General features: G+C 62.4%; 1 protein-coding gene across 1 annotated transcript; it reads left to right on the top strand.

Moving 5' to 3' along the window:
• Positions 1 to 1,577: 1,577 nt before the first annotated feature.
• Positions 1,578 to 11,533, top strand: PLD3 (phospholipase D family member 3). Its single transcript, XM_041713324.2, has 11 exons — positions 1,578 to 1,669; positions 3,231 to 3,269; positions 3,990 to 4,028; positions 4,116 to 4,249; positions 4,312 to 4,489; positions 6,134 to 6,254; positions 6,355 to 6,482; positions 7,477 to 7,677; positions 9,716 to 10,021; positions 10,581 to 10,680; positions 11,304 to 11,533. Exons 2-11 carry the CDS (start codon positions 3,243 to 3,245, stop codon positions 11,492 to 11,494), a joined length of 1,425 nt encoding a protein of 474 aa, XP_041569258.2. The 5' UTR covers positions 1,578 to 1,669; positions 3,231 to 3,242; the 3' UTR covers positions 11,495 to 11,533.
• Positions 11,534 to 19,066: the final 7,533 nt, after the last annotated feature.

Raw genomic sequence — 19,066 nt, forward strand, 5'->3', positions numbered from 1 at the left:
GGGAGGGGAGGGGTCGGGGGGGTCCTGAGGGGCCGCCCCCCACCCCCCCCCCCCAGAGACCCCCAAAATCCCCCCAGACCCCTCCTCAATTTCCCTTCCCCCACAGACACCCCCACTTTTCCCTCCCCCTGACCCCCCCAAACCCCTCCTGACCCCTCAGACCCCCCAAAACCCCCCAGACCCCTCCTCAATTTCCCTTCCCCCCCAGACCCCCCTTTTCCTCCTCCTGACCCCCCCAAACCCTCCCAACCCCTCAGACCCCCCAAATCCACCCCCAGACCCCCCAAAACCCACCCAGACCCCCCAAACCCCTCCTGAACCCTCAGACCCCCCAAAACCCCCCCAGAGACCCCCAAAACCCCCCAGACCCCCCAAACCCCACCCAGACCCCTCCTCAATCTCCCTTCCCCCACAGACCCCCCTTTTCCTCCCCCTGACCCCCCAAAACCCCCCCAGACCCCTCCTCAATTTCCCTTCCCCCACAGACCCCCCTTTTCCTCCCCCTGACCCCCCAAAACCCCCCCAGACCCCTCCTCAATCTCCCTTCCCCCACAGACCCCCCTTTTCCTCCCCCTGACCCCCCAAAACCCCCCCAGACCCCTCCTCAATCTCCCTTCCCCCACAGACCCCCCTTTTCCTCCCCCTGACCCCCCAAAACACCCCCAGACCCCTCCTCAATTTCCCTTCCCCCACAGACCCCCCTTTTCCTCCTCCTGACCCCCCCAAACCCCTCCTGACCCCTCAGACCCTTCAGACCCCCCAAACCCCCCCCGACCCCCCCAAAACCCCCAAGACTCCTCCTCAATCTCCCCCAGACCCCCTTTTTTCCTCCCCCTGACCCCCCCTCAAACCCCTCCTGACCCCTCAGACCCCCCAAAACCCCCCCAGACCCCTCCTCAATTTCCCTTCCCCCTCAGACCCCCTTTTCCTCCTCCTGACCCCCCCCCAAAACCCCCCAGACCCCTCCTCAATCTCCCCCAGACCCCCTTTTTTCCTCCCCCTGACCCCCCAAACCCCCCAGACCCCTCAGACCCCCCAAAACCCCCCAGACCATCCCAAAACCCCCCAGACCCCTCCTCAATCTCCCCCAGACCCCCTTTTTTCCTCCCCCTGACCCCCCCAAACACCCCCAGACCCCTCAGACCCCCCCAAACCCCTCCTCAATTTCCCTTCCCCCTCAGACCCCCCCTTTTCCTTCTCCTGACCCCCCCAAACGCCCCTGAGCCCCCCAAACACCCCCCAACCCCTCAGACCCCCCAAATCCACCCTCAGACCCCCCAAAACCCCCCAGACCCCTCCTCAATCTCCCCCAGACCCCCTTTTTTCCTCCCCCTGAGCCCCCCAAACACCTCCAGACCCCTCAGGCCCCCCCAGACCCCCCCAAATTCCCTTTTTCCCCCCCAATTCCTCCCCTCCCCCCAGACCCCTCCCCATTCCCCCTCTCCCCCCATTTCCCCTCCCCCCCAGACCCCCCAAATTTCCCTTTTCCCCCCAAATTTCCCTTTTTCCCCCCAAATTTCCCTTTTTCCCCCCAAATCCCCCCAATTCCTCCCCTCCCCCCCCCTCACCTCCCCCGGCCCGCGCGGGGCCGCGCCGGAAGTGACGTCACCGGAGGGGCGGGGCCGAGGGGCGCCCCCCCGCGGACGGAGCGCGCGCGCGGCGCTGGACGGTACCAAGGGCGGGGGGGGCGGGGGGGGACGGGCCCGAAACTGCCCCAAAATCTGACCAAAAACTGACCCGAAACGGCCCAAAAACTGACCCGAAACTGCCCCAAAAACTGACCCGAAACTGCCCAAAAATCTGACCAAAAAAATTGATCCGAAACTGCCCAAAATCTGATCTGAAACTGCCCCAAAAACCGACCCGAAACTGCCCAAAAACTGATCTGAAACTGCCCCAAAAACTGATCTGAGACTGCCCAAAAACCGATCCGAAACTGCCCCAAAAACTGACCCGAAACTGCCCCAAAAACTGACCCGAAACTGCCCCAAAATCTGACCAAAAACTGATCCGAAAATGCCCAAAAAGTGATCTGAAACCGCCACAAAAACTGATCTGAAACTGCCCCAAAAACTGATCTGAAACTGCCCAAAATCTGACCAAAAACTGATCCGAAAATGCCCAAAAACTGATCTGAAACTGCCCCAAAAACTGATCTGAAACTGCCCCAAAAACTGATCCAAAACTGATCCAAAATTGCCCAAAAACCGATCTGAAACTGCCCAAAAACCGATCTGAAACTGCCCAAAAACCGACCCGAAACTGCCCAAAAACTGACCAAAAACCGATCCGGAACAGCCCAAAAACTGATCCGAAACTGCCCCAAAAACTGATCCGAAACTGCCCCAAAAACTGATCCGAAACTGCCCCAAAACTGATCCGAAACTGCCCCAAAAACTGATCTGAAACCGCCACAAAATCTGCCCAAAAACCGACCCGAAACTGCCCAAAACTAATCCGAAACTCCCCCAAAACTGCCCAAAAACCGATCCGGAACAGCCCAAAAACTGATCTGAAACTGTCCAAAAAACTGATCCGAAACTGTCCCAAAATCTGCCCCAAAACCGCCCCAAAACAGCCACGGGTCCCAAATGTGTCCCCAAATGTGTCCCAAATGTCTCCCTAAAATCGTCCCCAAACTGACCCCAAAAGTGTCCCAAATGTGTCCCTAAACTGGCCCCAAAAGTGGCCCCAAAAGTGGCCCCAAATTTGTCCCTAAACTGACCCTAAAATTGTCCCCAAACTGGCCCTAAAACTGTCCCCAAAATGACCCAAAAACTATCCCCATTGTGCCCTAAAATTGTCCCTAAAACTGTCCCCAAAATGACCCCAAAAGTATCCCCATTGTGCCCTAAAATTGTCCCCAAACTGACCCCAAAACTGTCCCCAAACTGACCCCAAAAGTGGCCCCAAAATGACCCCAAAAGTGGCCCCAAATGTCCCTGACCCCATCCCCGAACCCAAATTTGGGGCCTCCCCCCCGCCCCGAGGGGGCCCAGCCCCATTTTGGGGTGGGGGAGGTCCCTTCCCTCCCCTCCCCTCCCCGCGCTCGGACCCCGGAGATTTTTGGGGTTCCCCCTGAACCCCGGGGATTTTTGGGGTTCCCCCTGAACCCCGGGGATTTTTGGGGTTCCCCCTGAACCCCGGGCATTTTTGGGGTCCCTCCCCTGCCCCGCACCCCAAAAACCCCAAACGCCCCCAGGGGGTAAATCCGGATTTTCCTGTTCCAGCCTCGTGCCGGGATGGGGCTGGACGGAGCCTACGCGCAGGTAGGGCTGGGGACACCCCAAAAACCCAAATTTGGGGGTCCCAGAGCACCCCAAAACACAAACTGGGTGGGTTCCCTGCCCCAAATCCCAAATATGGGACTCCTGGGACACCCCAAAACCCAAACCAGGGGGATTCCCTGCCCCAAACCCCAAATTTGGGACTCCTGGGACACCCCAAAACCCAAACCAGGGGGATTCCCTGTCCCAAACCCCAAATTTGGGGTCCTGGGACACCCCAAAACCCAAATAGGGTGGGTTCCCTGCCCCAAACCCCAAATTTGGGACTCCTGGGACACCCCAAAACCCAAACCAGGGGGATTCCCTGCCCCAAACCCCAAATTTGGACTCCTGGGACACCCCAAAACCCAACTCCTGTGGATTCCCTGCCCCAAAAACCAAATTTGGGGTCCTGGGACACCCCAAAACCCAAACCAGGGGGATTCCCTGCCCCAAACCCCGAATTTGGGACTCCTGGGACACCCCAAATCCCAACTCCTGTGGGTTCCCTGCCCCAAAAACCAAATTTGGGGTTCCCAGACCTCTTAATTTGGGATCCCAGCGCCCCCACCTCCCCAAATTTTGGGGTTCCCCCCACCCCAAACTCCCTGGGGAGCCCTGGGGAATGGGGGCGGGGCGATCCTGGCAATTTCGGGGTGTTTTTCAACCCACCCCTCCCCAAATTTGGGGTCCTCACCCCCAAATTCGTCTCCTCCCCCCCAGCTGGACCCTCTGGAGCCGCGGGCGGCGCCGCCCCCCAAGGTACCCCCACCCCCATCCCCTCCCTGCTCGTGGATGGGACAGAACCCCAAAAACTCACCCAAACCCCCCAAATTTGGGGCTCCCCAGCGCCCCACCGGCGCCGCGCTCTTCGCCGGCCTCTCCATCCTCTTCCTCCTCACCCTCCTCCTCCTCCTCCTCCTCCTCCACCTCCGCCCTGACACCACCGACACCGCTGACGTCGCCTGTGAGAGCACCTGCAGGTAAATCCGGATTTTGGGGGTCCCCCAGCCCCAGGGGCACCCCAAAAACCCCAAATTCGCAGGATCGTGCTGGTGGAGAGCGTCCCCGAGGGGCTGGAGCTGCGCCCCCCGGCCGGGCCCGGCACGGCCCAGACGTGGCTGGAGCTGGTGGCCACGGCCCGGCACAGCCTGGACATCGCCTCCTTCTACTGGACCCTGACCAACGGCGACACGCGCACGCACGAGCCCAGCGCCCTCCAGGTCTGCCACTAACATTTCCACTCATTTTTCCCATTTTCCCCCATTTTCCCCCATTTTCCCCCATTTTTCCCCCATTTTTTCCCCATTTTCCCCCATTTTTGCCCCCATTTTTTTGCCCCATTTTTGCCCTTTTTTCCCCATTTTTTGCCAGTTTTTTGTCCATTTTTTCCTGTTTCTTTCACAATTTTTACCCATTTTTTGCCTGGGTTTTACCTGGTTCTCGCCCATTTTATACCGAATTTTTTGTCCATTTTTGCCCATTTTTACCCGGTGTTTTTGGGGGGCTGGTGGCCACGGCCCGGCACAGCCTGGACATCGCCTCCTTCTACTGGACCCTGACCAACGGCGACACGCGCATGCACGAGCCCAGCGCCCTCCAGGTCTGCCACTAACATTTCCATGCATTTTTCCCATTTTCCCCCATTTTCCCCCCATTTTCCCCCATTTTCCCCCATTTTTTCCCCATTTTTTGCCCCATTTTTGCCCTTTTGTCCCCATTTTTTGCCAGTTTTTTGTCCATTTTTTCCTGTTTCTTTCCCGATTTTTGCCCTTTTTTTGCCTGGGTTTTACCTGGTTCTCGCCCATTTTATACCAAATTTTTTGCCCATTTTTACCCGGTGTTTTTGGGGGGCTGGTGGCCACGGCCCGGCGCAGCCTGGACATCGCCTCCTTCTACTGGACACTGACCAACAGCGACACGCGCACGCACGAGCCCAGCGCCCTCCAGGTCTGCCACTAACATTTCCATGCATTTTTCCCATTTTCCCCCATTTTTCCCCATTTTCCCCCATTTTTCCCCATTTTCCCCCATTTTTCCCCATTTTTTGCCCATTTTTTGCCCCATTTTTGCCCTTTTTTCCCCATTTTTGCTCATTTTTTGTCCCATTTTTTGCCTGGTTTTTGACCATTTCCCCCCCATTTTTTCCCCCATTTCCCCCCATTTCCCCTGTTTTCTCCAATTTTGCCCCCATTTTCACCCATTTCCCCCCATTTTTCCCCATTTCCCTCCCATTTTCACCCATTTCCCCCCATTTTTCCCCATTTCCCTCCCGTTTTCTCCCCATTTTTCCCCGTTTTTTCCCAATTCCCGCCGTTTTTTTCCCAATTCCCCCCGTGTTTTCCCCATTCCCCCCATTTTTTCCCAATTCCCCCCATTTTTCCCAATTCCCCCCATTTTATCCCCAATTCCCCCCGTTTTTTCCCAATTCCCTCCCATTTTCTCCCCATTTTTACCCTTTTTTTCCCAATTCCCCCCGTTTTTTTCCCAATTCCCCCCGTGTTTTCCCAATTCCCCCCATTTTTTCCCAATTCCCCCCTTTTTTCCCAATTCCCCCCGTGTTTTCCCAATTCCCCCCATTTATCCCCATTTTCCCCCATTTTATCCCCATTTTCCCCCATTTTTCCCCAATTCCCCCCATTTTATCCCCAATTCCCTCCATTGTTTCCCTATTCCCCCGTGTTTTCCCAATTCCCCCCATTTTTCCCCATTTCCCTCCCATTTTCTCCCCATTTTTACCCGTTTTTTCCCAATTCCCTCCCATTTTATCCCCATTTTCCCCCATTTTTTCCCAATTCCCTCCATTTTTTCCCATTTCCCCCATTTTAACCCCAATTCCCCCCCGTTTCCCCCCAATCCCGGCGCAGGGCGAGCGTGTCCTGGCGGAGCTGCTGCGGCTGCCGGGCCGCGGCGTGGCCGTGCGCGTGGCGGTCAGCGCGCCCTCGCCGGCGGCGCCGACGGACGACCTGCGGGCGCTGGAGCGCAGCGGTGAGCGGGGCGGGGGCGCCCCCCGGGTTTGGGGGTCCCGGTGTGGGGTCGGGGGTCTCGGGGGTCGGCGCGGTGGGAGACGCCCGGTGCCGTGCCGCAGGGGCGGCCGTGCGCGCCGTGGATCTGCCGCGCCTGACCGGCGGCGTGCTGCACACCAAGTTCTGGCTGGTGGACGGCGTCCACCTCTACATCGGCAGCGCCAACATGGACTGGAGGGCCCTGACGCAGGTGGGTCGCGCCGGCGGCGGAAAGAACCAACCGGGGCTGGCGCCGAACCCCATGGGTGGTGCCAAACCCAATGGGTGGTGCCAAACCCAATGGGTGGTGCCAAACCCAATGGGTGGTGCCAAACCCAATGGGTGGTGCCAAACCCAATGGGATTGGTGCCAAATCCAACGTGGATGGTGCCAAATCCAATGGATGGTGCCAAATCCAATGGATGGTGCCAAACCCAATGGATGGTGCCAAACCCAATGGATGGTGCCAAACCCAATGGGATTGGTGCCAAACCCAATGGATGGTGCCAAACCCAATGGGTGGTGCCAAACCCAATGGGTGGTGCCAAACCCAATGGGGATGGCGCCAAATCCAATGGATGGTGCCAAATCCAATGGATGGTGCCAAACCCAATGGGATTGGTGCCAAATCCAACGTGGATGGTGCCAAACCCAATGGGTGGTGCCAAACCCAACGTGGATGGTGCCAAATCCAATGGATGGTGCCAAATCCAATGGATGGTGCCAAACCCAATGGATGGTGCCAAACCCAATGGATGGTGCCAAACCCAATGGGATTGGTGCCAAACCCAATGGGTGGTGCCAAACCCAATGGGATTGGTGCCAAACCTGATGGATGGTGTCAAACCCAATGGGGCTGGTGTCAAATCCAATGAGGTTGACCCCAAACCCAATGAGGTTGACCCCAAACCCAGTGAGGTTGACCCCAAACCCAGTGAGGTCGACCCCAAACCCAGTGAGGTCGACCCCAAACCCAGTGAGGTTGACCCCAAACCCAATGAGGTTGACCCCAAACCCAATGGGGTTGACCCCAAACCCAATGAGGTTGACCCAAACCCAGTGAGGTTGACCCCAAACCCAGCACGGACAATGCCAAACCCTCCGTTTGGCACCGAACCCAACGGCACCACCCACCCCGGCGCCGGGGCTGTCCCAAACTTTGCCCACCGGGGAGATCCGACGGCGCCGTCCGTGCGTCGCCGCAGGTGAAGGAGCTCGGAGCCGCCATCTACAACTGCAGCTGCTTGGCCAAAGATTTGGGCAAAATCTTCGAGGCCTACTGGGCCCTGGGCGTTCCCGGCGCGTCCATCCCGGCGCCGTGGCCGGACAATTTCTCCACCTCCATCAACGCCGCGACGCCGCTGGAGACGACGCTCAACGACACCGCGGCCGCCGTCTACTTCTCGGTAGGTGCCAAACCCAATGGGTGGTGCCAAACCCAATGGGTGGTGCCAAACCCAGTGGGGTTGGTGCCAAACCCAATCAATGGTGTCAAACCCAGTGGATGGTGCCAAACCCAATGGGATTGGTGCGAAACCCAATGGATGGTGTCAAACCCAATTGGGTTGGTGCCAAATCCAATGGGATTGGTGCCAAACCCAATGGATGGTGTCAAACCCAATGGATGGTGCCAAACCCAATGGATGGTGTCAAACCCAATGGATGGTGCCAAACCCAATGGATGGTGTCAAACCCAATGGATGGTGTCAAACCCAATGGATGGTGCCAAACCCAATGGATGGTGCCAACCCCAATGAGATTGGTGCCAAACCCAATGGATGGTGCCAAACCCAATGGATGGTGCCAAACCCAATGGGGTTGGTGCCAAACCCAATGTGGATCATGTAAAACCCAATGGATGGTGCCAAACCCAATGTGGATGGTACCAAACCCAATGGATGGTGCCAAACCCAATGGATGGTGCCAAACCCAACGTGGATGGTGCCAAACCCAATGGGATTGGTGCCAAACCCAATGGGATTGGTGCCAAATCCAATGGGGTTGGTGCCAAACCCAATGGGATTGGTGCCAAACCCAATGGGTGGTGCCAAACCCAATGGATGGTGCCAAACCCAATGTGGATGGTGTCAAACCCAATGAGATTGGGCCAAACCCAACGTGGATGGTGCCAAACCCAATGGATGGTGCCAAACCCAACGTGGTTGGTGCCAAATCCAATGGGTGGTGCCAAATCCAATGGGTGGTGCCAAATCCAATGGGTGGTGCCAAACCCAATGGATGGTGCCAAACCCAATGGGATTGGTGCCAAACCCAATGGATGGTGCCAAACCCAATGGACGGTGTCAAACCCAATGGATGGTGCCAAACCCAACGTGGATGGTGCCAAATCCAACGTGGATGGTGCCAAACCCAATGGATGGTGCCAAACCCAATGGGTGGTGCCAAACCCAATGGGGTTGGTGCCAAATCCAATGGATGGCGCCAAATCCAATGGGATTGGTGCCAAATCCAATGGATGGTGCCAAACCCAATGGGGTTGGTGCCAAACCCAATGTGGATCGTGTCAAACCCAATGGATGGTGCCAAACCCAATGGGGTTGGTGCCAAACCCAATGTGGATAGTGCCAAACCCAATGGGTGGTGCCAAACCCAATGGATGGTGCCAAACCCAATGGGATTGGTGCCAAACCCAATGGATGGTGCCAAACCCAATGGGGTTGGTGCCAAACCCAATGGATGGTGCCAAATCCAATGGGATTGGTGCCAAACCCGATGGATGGCGCCAAACCCAATGGGATTGGTGCCAAACCCAACGTGGATCATGTCAAACCCAATGGATGGTGCCAAACCCAATGGGATTGGTGCCAAACCCAATGGGATTGGTGCCGAACCCCATGGGTGGTGTCAAACCCAATGGATGGTGCCAAACCCAATGGGATTGGTGCCAAACCCAATGGGATTGGTGCCAAACCCAATGGGTGGTGCCAAACCCAATGGGGTTGGTGCCAAACCCAATGGGGTTGGTGCCAAACCCAATGGATGGTGCCAAACCCAATGGATGGTGCCAAACCCAATGGGTGGTGCCAAACCCAATGTGGATCATGTCAAACCCAATGGGTGGTGCCAAACCCAATGTGGATGATGCCAAACCAAATGGATGGTGCCAAACCCAATGGATGGTGCCAAACCCAACGTGGATGGTGCCAAACCCAATGGATGGTGCCAAACCCAATGGGATTGGTGCCAAACCCAATGGATGGTGTCAAACCCAACGGGGTTGGTGTCAAACCCAATGGGTGGTGCCAAACCCAACGTGGATGGTGCCAAACCCAACGTGGATGGTGCCAAACCCAATGGGTGGTGCCAAATCCAATGGGTGGTGCCAAACCCAATGGGATTGGTGCCAAACCCAACGTGGATGGTGCCAGACCCAATGGATGGTGCCAAACCCAACGCTGAACCGCGCGGCGCCGCTCCCGGCAGAGCTCCCCGCCGCCGCTCTGCGCCGCCGGCCGCACCGGCGACCTGGAGGCGCTGCTGGGCGTGGTGGACGGCGCCGAGGAGTTCGTGGACGTGGCGGTGATGAGTTACGTGGTGGGCACCGAGTTCTCGCGGCCGCGGCACTTCTGGCCGGCCATCGACGAGCGGCTGCGGCGCGCCGTGGTGGAGCGCGGCGTGCGGCTGCGGCTGCTGGCCGGCTGCTGGCCCCACAGCCGCGCCGAGATGTTCCCCTCCCTGCGCTCGCTGGCCGCCCTCGCCGACAACCGCACCGGCTTCGGCGTCGAGGTGGTGGGTGCCGGGCAGGGGGACGGTGGGGTGGTGGCGGGGATGGCAGGGGGGTGGTGGCACTGGGGGTGGCAGTCCCTTCGGGGGTGACAATCCCTCCAGGGGTGGTGACAGTCCCTTGGAGGGGGTGACAGTCTCCTTGAGGGGGGTGGTGACAGTCCCTGGGGGTTGGTGACAGTGCCATTTGGGGGTCAGTGACAATCCCTTGGGGGGTCGGTGACCGTCCCTCGGTGTCGGTGACCGTCCCTGTGGGTCGGTGACCATCCCTTGGGGGGTTGGTGACCGTCCCTGGGAGATGGTGACAGTGCCATCGGGGGGTCGGTGACCGTCCCCGGTGTCGGTGACCGTCCCTGTGGGTTGGTGACAATCCCTGGTGGTCGGTGACCATCCCCGGTGCCGGTGACCGTCCCTGGGGGGGTCGGTGACTGTCCCATCGGGGGGTTGGTGACAATCCCCCGGTGTCGGTGACCATCCCTGGTGTCGGTGACAATCCCTGGGGGTCGGTGACCGTCCCTGGTGTTGGTGACAATCCCCCGGTGTCGGTGACCGTCTCGGTGCGCAGCGGCTGTTCCTGGTGCCGGCCAGCGCGGCGCAGAGCCGGATCCCCTTCGCCCGCGTCAGCCACGCCAAGTTCATGGTCACCGACAAGGCCGCCTACGTCGGTCAGCGCTCAGGGGCGTTTTGGGGTGTTTTGGGGCATTTTGGGGAGTTTTGGGGCATTTTGGGGAGTTTTGGGGACATTTTAATGCGTTTTGGGGAGTTTGGGGAGTTTTGGGGAGTTTTGGGGAGGTTTGGGGCATTTTAGGGTGTTCTGGGGAGTTTTGAGGACATTTTGGGTCGTTTGGGGGCATTTTAAGGTGTTTTGAGGAGTTTGGGGAGTTTTGGGGAGTTTTGAGGTGGTTTTGGGGACATCTTGGGTAGTTTAGGGGTTTTTTGGTGTGTTTCGCAGGGTTTGGGATGATTTGGGGGTGTTTTGGGGTGTTACACGGCGTTTTGGGGCATTTTAGGGCATTTTGGAGTATTATGGGGGTTCGGGGTATTTTTGGGGCATTTTTGGGTGGTTTTTGGGATTTTTGGAGCGTTTGGGGGGGCATTTTGGGGCAGCTCGGACCATTTCGGGGCGTTTCAGGGTTATTTCCAGGCGGTTTTGCGCTATTTCAGGATATTTTTGAGTCGCTCGGGGCTGTTTCGGGGCCATTTCGGGTGCGTTTTGAGGCGTTTTGGGGCGGTTTTTTGGGGTGAATCCTCCCCAATTTTTCTCTCCCCCCCCAAATTCCCCGGGCAGGCACATCCAACTGGTCGGGGGATTACTTCGAGCGCACGGCGGGCGCGGCGCTGGTGGTGGCGCAGCCGGGGGCCGGCGCGGGCTCGTTCCGGCAGCGGCTCCGCGACGTCTTCGAGCGGGACTGGAGCTCCGGGTACAGCGTGGACATCGCCCAGGCCGAGCGCTGGAGCGGCCGCTGCGGGCCCCGTTAGCGCTTTTGGGGGCAAAAATCAAAGAAATGGGTTTGCAGAGGTCGCGTCGCTGCGGTTTGAGGGGGTTTGCGGTCGTTGGGTCGCCAAATCTCAACCTGGATACCCAAATTCTTCGCTGGGCCTCCAAAAGCCTCCCTTGTTTCCCAGTTCTGTCCCTGGACCCCCCACAACTCGTCCCTGGACACCCAAAATCCTCCCTGGAACCTCAAACCTCTTCCTGGTCTCCCAAATCCCATCCCTGGACCCCCAAAATCCTCCCTGGACCCCCAAAATCCTCCCAAGACCCCCAAAATCCTCCCTGGAACCTCAAAATCCTCCCTGGACCCCCAAACTACTCCCTGGACCCCCAAAATCCTCCCTGGATCCTCAAATCTCTTCCTGGTCTCCCAAATTCCATCCCTGGTGCCCCAAACGTCTCCCTGGACCCCCAAACTCCTCCCTGGACCCCCAAACTCCTCCCTGGACCCCCAATCTCATCCCTGGTCCCCCAAACTCCTCCCTGGACCCCCAAAATCCTCCCTGGACCCCCAATCTCATCCCTGGTCCCCCAAACTCCTCCCTGGACTCCCAAAATCCTCCCAGACCCCCAGTTCCATCCCTGGTCCCACAAACTCCTCCTTGGGCCTCCAAACCCCTCCCTGGACCCCCAAATTCCTCCCTGAACCCCCCAGCCCCATCACACTCCAGATTTTTTTGGGATTAACGTTTATTCTGGCCAAAAGAAGCGTGAGGGGCCGGGGTAGGGGGCAGCACCTTTGTGCCCCCCTTCCCTGGTTAATAGAAACACCCCAAAAATGGGCACAAAACCTCAAAGCCCCCCCAGAAAAAAGCTGGATTAGGAATTCGGGAGGGAGGGAGTTAGAGAGGGTCTGGGGGAGCTCAGTCACCGCTCTGGGGGGGTCCCCAAAGCCCCCCCAGGTTGGGAGGGGGGCTCATGGCTCGCCGCAGATTTGGGGGCTCAGCACCAGCTGCGGCAGCTGGAATTTGGGGGTCCCCCCAATGCCGGGGTTCTGGGGGTCCCCGGGGCAGAGCTCCACGTCGGGGAAGCGCCTCCTCCCCAATTTGGGGGGCTCCGGCGAGGCCCCGCCGGGGGTGAAGCCCACCCAGGGGGTGAAGCCCACCCGGGGCACCCAGCGGCGGCGCCGGGGGTTCCCGTGGCGGGCGGCTCCTTCCTCCCGGCCGGGCTCGGAGCCGCCCCTCCTCATCCTCCCGGAGGGGCCAGCCCCCAATTTGGGCAGTTTCACCCCAAAACGGCGCCCGGGCGGTTCCGAGGTGCCGTCCAAGCCCGGCGGTGCCAGTTCCAGCACCGGCACCTTCAGCAGCGGCGGCTCCGGGGCGCGGCGGGGCTCGGGGCGCGCCGGTCCCGGTGCCGGTTCTGGTCCCGGTGCCGGTCCCGGCAGGGCGAACCCCACGGCGGGGATGGCGATCCGGGGTTTGGGCCTGGGGCGGAGGGTCCCGGGGGGCTCCGGGGCTGTCCAGCCCAGGATCAGACTCTCGGCGCTGCCCCCCCGTTTCGGGGCAGCTTTGGGGGTCCCCCCGGGGCGGAGGTCGGGGCTGGACCCCCCGAATTTGGGCAGCGCCGCCGCCGCGATGCCGAACCGCGGAGCGCGGAGCCGGGGGGAGCCCGGGGCGGCCCCGATGCCGGAGCGGGGCCCGTCCTCGGTGTCACCGAACGGCGACAGCGACAACTTGGGCACCTTCAGCTTGGCCCCGGCGTCGCCCACCGGGCCCAGGTCCAGCTCCACGCTGGGAACGGCGATCCCGGGCGGCGGCACCGGCGCGGCCCCGCCGCCCTCCCGCAGCTTGGCCAGCGCCCGGCCCAGGCGGGGCAGGCGGAATTTGGGGGGTTTCGGGGCGATTCCCACCGCCGGAGCCTCCAGCTCCCGGAACCGCTCCGGGCTACCCCCGCGGCGCTCCGGGCGAGCCAGGCCGAGCTCCGGGAGCAGCTCCACGGCGGCTTTGGGGGCGTCGATGGGCACGGAGGGGACGCGGAGGGTCGGGAACGCGCCCCGAGCGCCCGGAGCCCCCTCCTCATCCCCCCCGGCAGCAGCGGGGGTCGCGGCGGCACCCCCCTTGGCCCACGGCGGTGGGCTCAGCCCCAGCGAGCCCCCCGGAGCCGCCAGCTCCACGGCCGGGATGCGCGGCCCGGAGGCGCCCGGGGGCAGCTCGGGGGGCTCCGGCAGCGGTGTCCGGGCAGCGGCGGCTTCGCGCACGGTCAGGCGGGGCCGCGGTGGGCGAGGGGGCTCCGGGGGCACCGGGGGCACCGGGGGCAGCTCCGGGCCGGACGAGCCGCGGGGCTTCGGCAGCTTCTTCGGCAGCTTGGGCAGCGCCAGCTCCACCGAGAGCGGCGCTGAGGGCGGCTGCGGCAGCGGCGGGGGCTGGGGGGCACGGGGGGATGTGGGGCACGGGGAATGGGGGAGCCCCGGCACCCCCAAACCGGCCCGCGTACACAGGAGCGCCGAACAGCCCAAAAAACACACGCAGGGAACCCCAAACACCCCAAAAAACACCCGCAGGGGGCCCCGAACACCCCAAAAAACACCCGCAGGGAGCCCCAAGCAACCCACCCTCAGGGAGCGCCGAACACCCCAAAAACCACCACAGGGAGCGCCGAACAGCGCAAAAACCAACCGCAGGGAGCCCCAAAAACCGCCGACAGGGAGCCCCGGCACCCCCAAACCGGCCCGCGTACACAGGGAGCGCCGAACAGCCCAAAAAACACCCACAGGGAGCCCCAAACACCCCAAAAAACACCCGCAGGGAGCGCCGAACACCCCAAAAACCACCCGCAGGGATCCTCAAACACCCCAAAAATCACCCAACAGGGACCCCCAAACAACCCACCCAACAGGGAACCCCAAAAACCACCACAGGGACCCCCAAACACCCCAAAAACCACCCGCGGGGACCCCCAAACACCCCAGAACCCACCCTGCATCCACAGGGACCCCCAAACACCCAAAACCTCACCCCATATCCATAGGGACCCACCCCACCCACAGAGACCCCCCATCCACGGGGACCCCCCAATCCACAGGGACCCCCATCCTCGGGGACCCCCCTCATCCATAGGGACCCCCCCCATCCACAGGGACCCCCCTCATACATAGGGACCCCTCATCCTCGGGGAACCCCCCTATCCACAGGGACCCCCAAACACCCCAAAACCTCCTCCCCATCCATAGGGACCCCCCCCATCCACAGGGACCCCCCAATCCATAGGGACCCCCCCACCCATAGGGACCCCCCACCCATAGGGACCCCCCATCCACAGGGACCCCCCCATCCTCGGGGACCCCCCCCATCCACGGGGACCCCTCCTCATCCACAGGGACCCTCCACCCACAGGGACCCCCCAATCCACAGGGACCCCCCCACCCACAGGGACCCCCCCACCCACAGGGACCCCCCCATCCTCAGGGACCCCCCCACCCACAGGGACCCCCCACCCACGGGGACCCCCCCACCACCCACAGGGACCCCCCATCCTCCGGGACCCCCCCATCCACAGGGACCCCCCCATTCACGGGGACCATCCCACCCACAGGGACCCCCCCAATCCACAGGGCCTCCCCCAATCCACAGGGACCCCCCACCCACAGGGACCCCCCCCCATCCTCGGGGACCCCCCTCATCCACAGGGACCCCCCATCCACAGGGACCCCCCCCATCCACAGGGACCCCCCCACCCACAGGGACCCCCATCCTCGGGGACCCCCCTCATCCATAGGGACCCCCCCCATCCTCAGGGACCCCCCCCACCCACAGGGACCCCCCCACCCACAGGGACCCTCCATCCTCGGGGACCCCCCCACCACCCACAGGGACCCCCCCACCCACAGGGACCCCCCAATCCATAGGGACCCCCTTCATCCACGGGGACCCCCCCCATCCTCGGGGCCCCCCCATCTTTGGGGACCCCCGCACCCATAGGGACCCCCCACCCACAGGGACCCCTCCCCATCCACAGGGACCCCCCCAATCCACAGGGACCCCCCCAATCCATAGGGACCCCCCCCATCCATAGGGACCCCCCCACCCTCGGGGACCCCCGCACCCCTGGGGCCGCACCCTCCGGGCCGCTCGGTCCCGCTGTCCCTCGGGGGTCCCGGGGGGGGTCCCGGGGGGGTCCCGGGGGGGGTCCCGGGGGTCCCCCGGCGCAGCTGCAGCCACACGCGGCACCCCCCGGCCCCCTCCAGCAGCCGCCCCACGGCCTCGGGGGTCGCCCCCTCGAAGGACACCCGCGCCCCCAGGACACGGTCACCTGCGGGGACAGCAGCCCTGTCACCCCAGGGTCACCCCGGGGTCACTTTGTCACCCCCAGGGTCACCACCAGTGCCACCTTGTCACCCCCAGGGTCATTTTGTCACCCCCAGGGTCACCACCAGTGCCACCTTGTCACCCCCAGGGTCACCCCAGGGTCACCTTGTCACCCCAGGGTCACCTTGTCACCCCAGTGCCACCCCTGTGCACCCCCAGTGTCCCCCCAGTGCCCCCCAGTGTCCCCCCAGTGTCCCCCCCAGTGTCCCCAGTGCCCCTCCCAGTGTCCCCCCAGTGTCCCCTCAGTGTCCCTCCCAGTGTCCCCATTGTCCCCAGTGTCCCCAGTCCCCCCAGTGCCCCTCCTGGTGTCCCCTCCAGTGTCCCCAGTGTCCATCCCATTGTCCCCAGAGCCCCTCCCAGTGTCCCCCAGTGCCCCTCCCAGTCCCCCCAGTGTCCCCCCACAGTGTCCCCAGTGTCCCCAGTGCCCCTCCCAGTGTCCCCAGTGCCCCTCCTGGTGTCCCCTCCAGTGCCCCCAGTGCCCCCTCCCAGTGTCCCCAGTGTCCCCTCAGTGTCCCTCCCAGTCCCCCCAGTCCCCCCAGTGTCCCCAGTGCCCTCCCAGTGTCCCCCAGTGTCCCCCCAGTGTCCCCAGTGTCCCCTCAGTGTCCCTCCCAGTCCCCCCAGTGCCCCCAGTGTCCCCCCAGTATCCCCCAGTGTCCCCAGTGTCCCTCCCAGTGTCCCCAGTGTCCCTCCCAGTGTCCCCAGTGCCCCTCCCAGTGTCCCCCCAGTGTCCCCCCCATTGTCCCCAGTATCCCCCAGTGTCCCCCCAGTGTCCCTCCCAGTGTCCCCAGTGCCCCTCCCAGTGTCCCCCCAGTGTCCCCCCCATTGTCCCCAGTATCCCCCAGTGTCCCCCCAGTGTCCCCCCAGTGTCTCCAGTACCCCTCCCAGTGTCCCCCAGTACCCCTCCCAGTGCCCCCAGTGTCCCCAGTGTCCCTCCCAGTGCCCCCAGTGTCCCTCCCAGTGCCCCCAGTGCCCTCCCAGTGCCCCCCCAGTGTCCCCAGTGTCCCCAGTGTCCCTCCCAGTGTCCCCCCAGTGTCCCCAGTGTCCCCCCAGTGTCCCCCAGTGTCCCCAGTGTCCCCCCAGTGTCCCCAGTGCCCCTCCCAGTGCCCCCAGTGCCCCTCCAGTGTCCCCAGTGTCCCCAGTGTCCCTCCCAGTGTCCCCAGTGTCCCCCCAGTGTCCCTCCCAGTGTCCCTCCCAGTGTCCCCCCAGTGTCCCCCCAGTGCCCCCAGTATCCCCCAGTGTCCCCCCAGTGTCCCCAGTGCCCCTCCCAGTGTCCCCAGTGTCCCTCCCCGTGCTCCCAGTGTCCCCAGTGTCCCCAGTGCCCCCAGTGTCCCCTCCCAGTGTCCCCTCCCAGTGTCCCCCCAGTGCCCCCAGTGTCCCTCTCAGTGCCCCCCCAGTGTCCCCAGTGTCCCCCAGTGTCCCCTCCCAGTGTCCCCAGTGTCCCCCCAGTGTCCCCCCAGTGCCCCCAGTGTCCCCAGTGTCCCCCCAGTGTCCCCAGTGTCCCCAGTGTCCCCCCAGTGTCCCCCAGTGCCCCCCCAGTGCCCCAAATACCCCCAGTGTCCCCCCAGTGTCCCCAGTGTCCCCTCCAGTGTCCCCCCAGTGTCCCCCCAGTATCCCCCAGTATCCCCCCAGTGTCCCCAGTGCCCCCCAGTGCCCCCAGTGTCCCCAGTGTCCCCAGTGCCCCCCAGTGTCCCCAGTGTCCCCAGTGGCTCACCCTGGCGCAGCCGCAGGGATTTGGGGGTCTCGGCCACGTAGACCCCGTGGCTGTCGCGGGCCAGGCGCAGCCCCCTCCCCAATTCGGAGCCCGGGCCCAGCTCCAGCAGCTCCTGCCAGGGGAGGGGGCGCGGGGGGCATTGGGGGGGGGGATCCCTCGGGGACCCCTCCCCAGAGGGACATTTTGGGGGGGGGTCCCTCGGGGACCCTCCCCAGAGGGACATTTTGGGGGGGCGGTCCCTCGGGGACCCCTCCCCAGAGGGACATTTTGGGGGAAGGTCCCTCGGGGACCCTCCCCAGAGGGACATTTTGGGGGGCGGTCCCTCGGTGACCCCTCCCCAGAGGGACATTTTGGGGGGGAGGTCCCTCGGGGACCCCTCCCCAGAGGGACATTTTGGGGGGCGGTCCCTAAGGGACCCCTCCCCAGAGGGACATTTTGGGGGGGGGAATCCCTCGGGGACCCCTCCCCAGAGGGACATTTTGGGGGGAGGTCCCTCGGTGACCCCTCCCCAGAGGGACATTTTGGGGGGCGGTCCCTCGGGGACCCTCCCCAGAGGGACATTTTGGGGGGGAGGTCCCTCGGGGACCCCTCCCCAGAGGGACATTTTGGGGGGGGGAATCCCTCGGGGACCCCTCCCCAGAGGGACATTTTGGGGGGAGGTCCCTCGGTGACCCCTCCCCAGAGGGACATTTTGGGGGGCGGTCCCTCGGGGACCCTCCCCAGAGGGACATTTTGGGGGGAGGTCCCTCGGGACCCCTCCCCAGAGGGACATTTTGGGGGGGAGGTCCCTCGGGGACCCCTCCCCAACCCTGCAGACCCCTCCTCACCTCCATGCTGGGGGTCCCTCTTTTGGGGGGTCTCGGGGGGGGAACAAGCAGAAGTCGGTGGTGACGAGTTCTGGAAAAGGGGCACAGAGACCCCCAACCCCTCACTGCAGCCCCCCAAATCCCATTACAGACCCCAAATCCCACCAAACCCCATTACAGACCCCCCAAATCCCACCAAATCCCATTACAGACCCCCCAAATCCCACCCAAACCCCATTACAGACCCCCCAAACCCCATTACAGACCCCCAAATCCCACCCAAATCCCATTATAGACCCCCCAAATCCCTTCCAAACCCCATTACAGACCCCCAAATCCCCCCAAATCCCATTACAGACCCCCCAAATCCCATTACAGACCCCAAATCCCACCAAACCCCATTACAGACCCCCAAATCCCATTACAGACCCCAAATCCCACCCAAACCCCATTACAGACCCCAAATCCCACCCAAACCCCATTACAGCCCCCCAAATCCCACCCAAATCCCATTACAGCCACCCAAATCCCACCCAAATCCCATTACAGACCCACAAATCTGCCCATTGCCCCCAAACCCCATTACAGACCCCCAAATCTGCCCATTGCCCCCAAACCCCATTACAGACCGCCAAATCCCCCCCAAACCCCATTACAGACCCCCAAATCCCCCCCAAACCCCATTACAGACCCCCAAATCCCACCCAAATCCCATTACAGACCCCAAATCCCACC

This window comes from Taeniopygia guttata, chromosome 34, assembly GCF_048771995.1.
Source record: "Taeniopygia guttata chromosome 34, bTaeGut7.mat, whole genome shotgun sequence".
NCBI lineage: Eukaryota > Metazoa > Chordata > Aves > Passeriformes > Estrildidae > Taeniopygia > Taeniopygia guttata.

Coding starts and splice junctions, on each gene's coding strand:
- PLD3 (XM_041713324.2), top strand. CDS start 3,243: ATGGGGCTGGACGGAGCCTACGCGCAG. Junction 4,029..4,115: donor GGGCGGCGCCGCCCCCCAAG/GTACCCCCACCC, acceptor GGGGCTCCCCAG/CGCCCCACCGGCGCCGCGCT. Junction 6,255..6,354: donor GCGGGCGCTGGAGCGCAGCG/GTGAGCGGGGCG, acceptor GCCGTGCCGCAG/GGGCGGCCGTGCGCGCCGTG.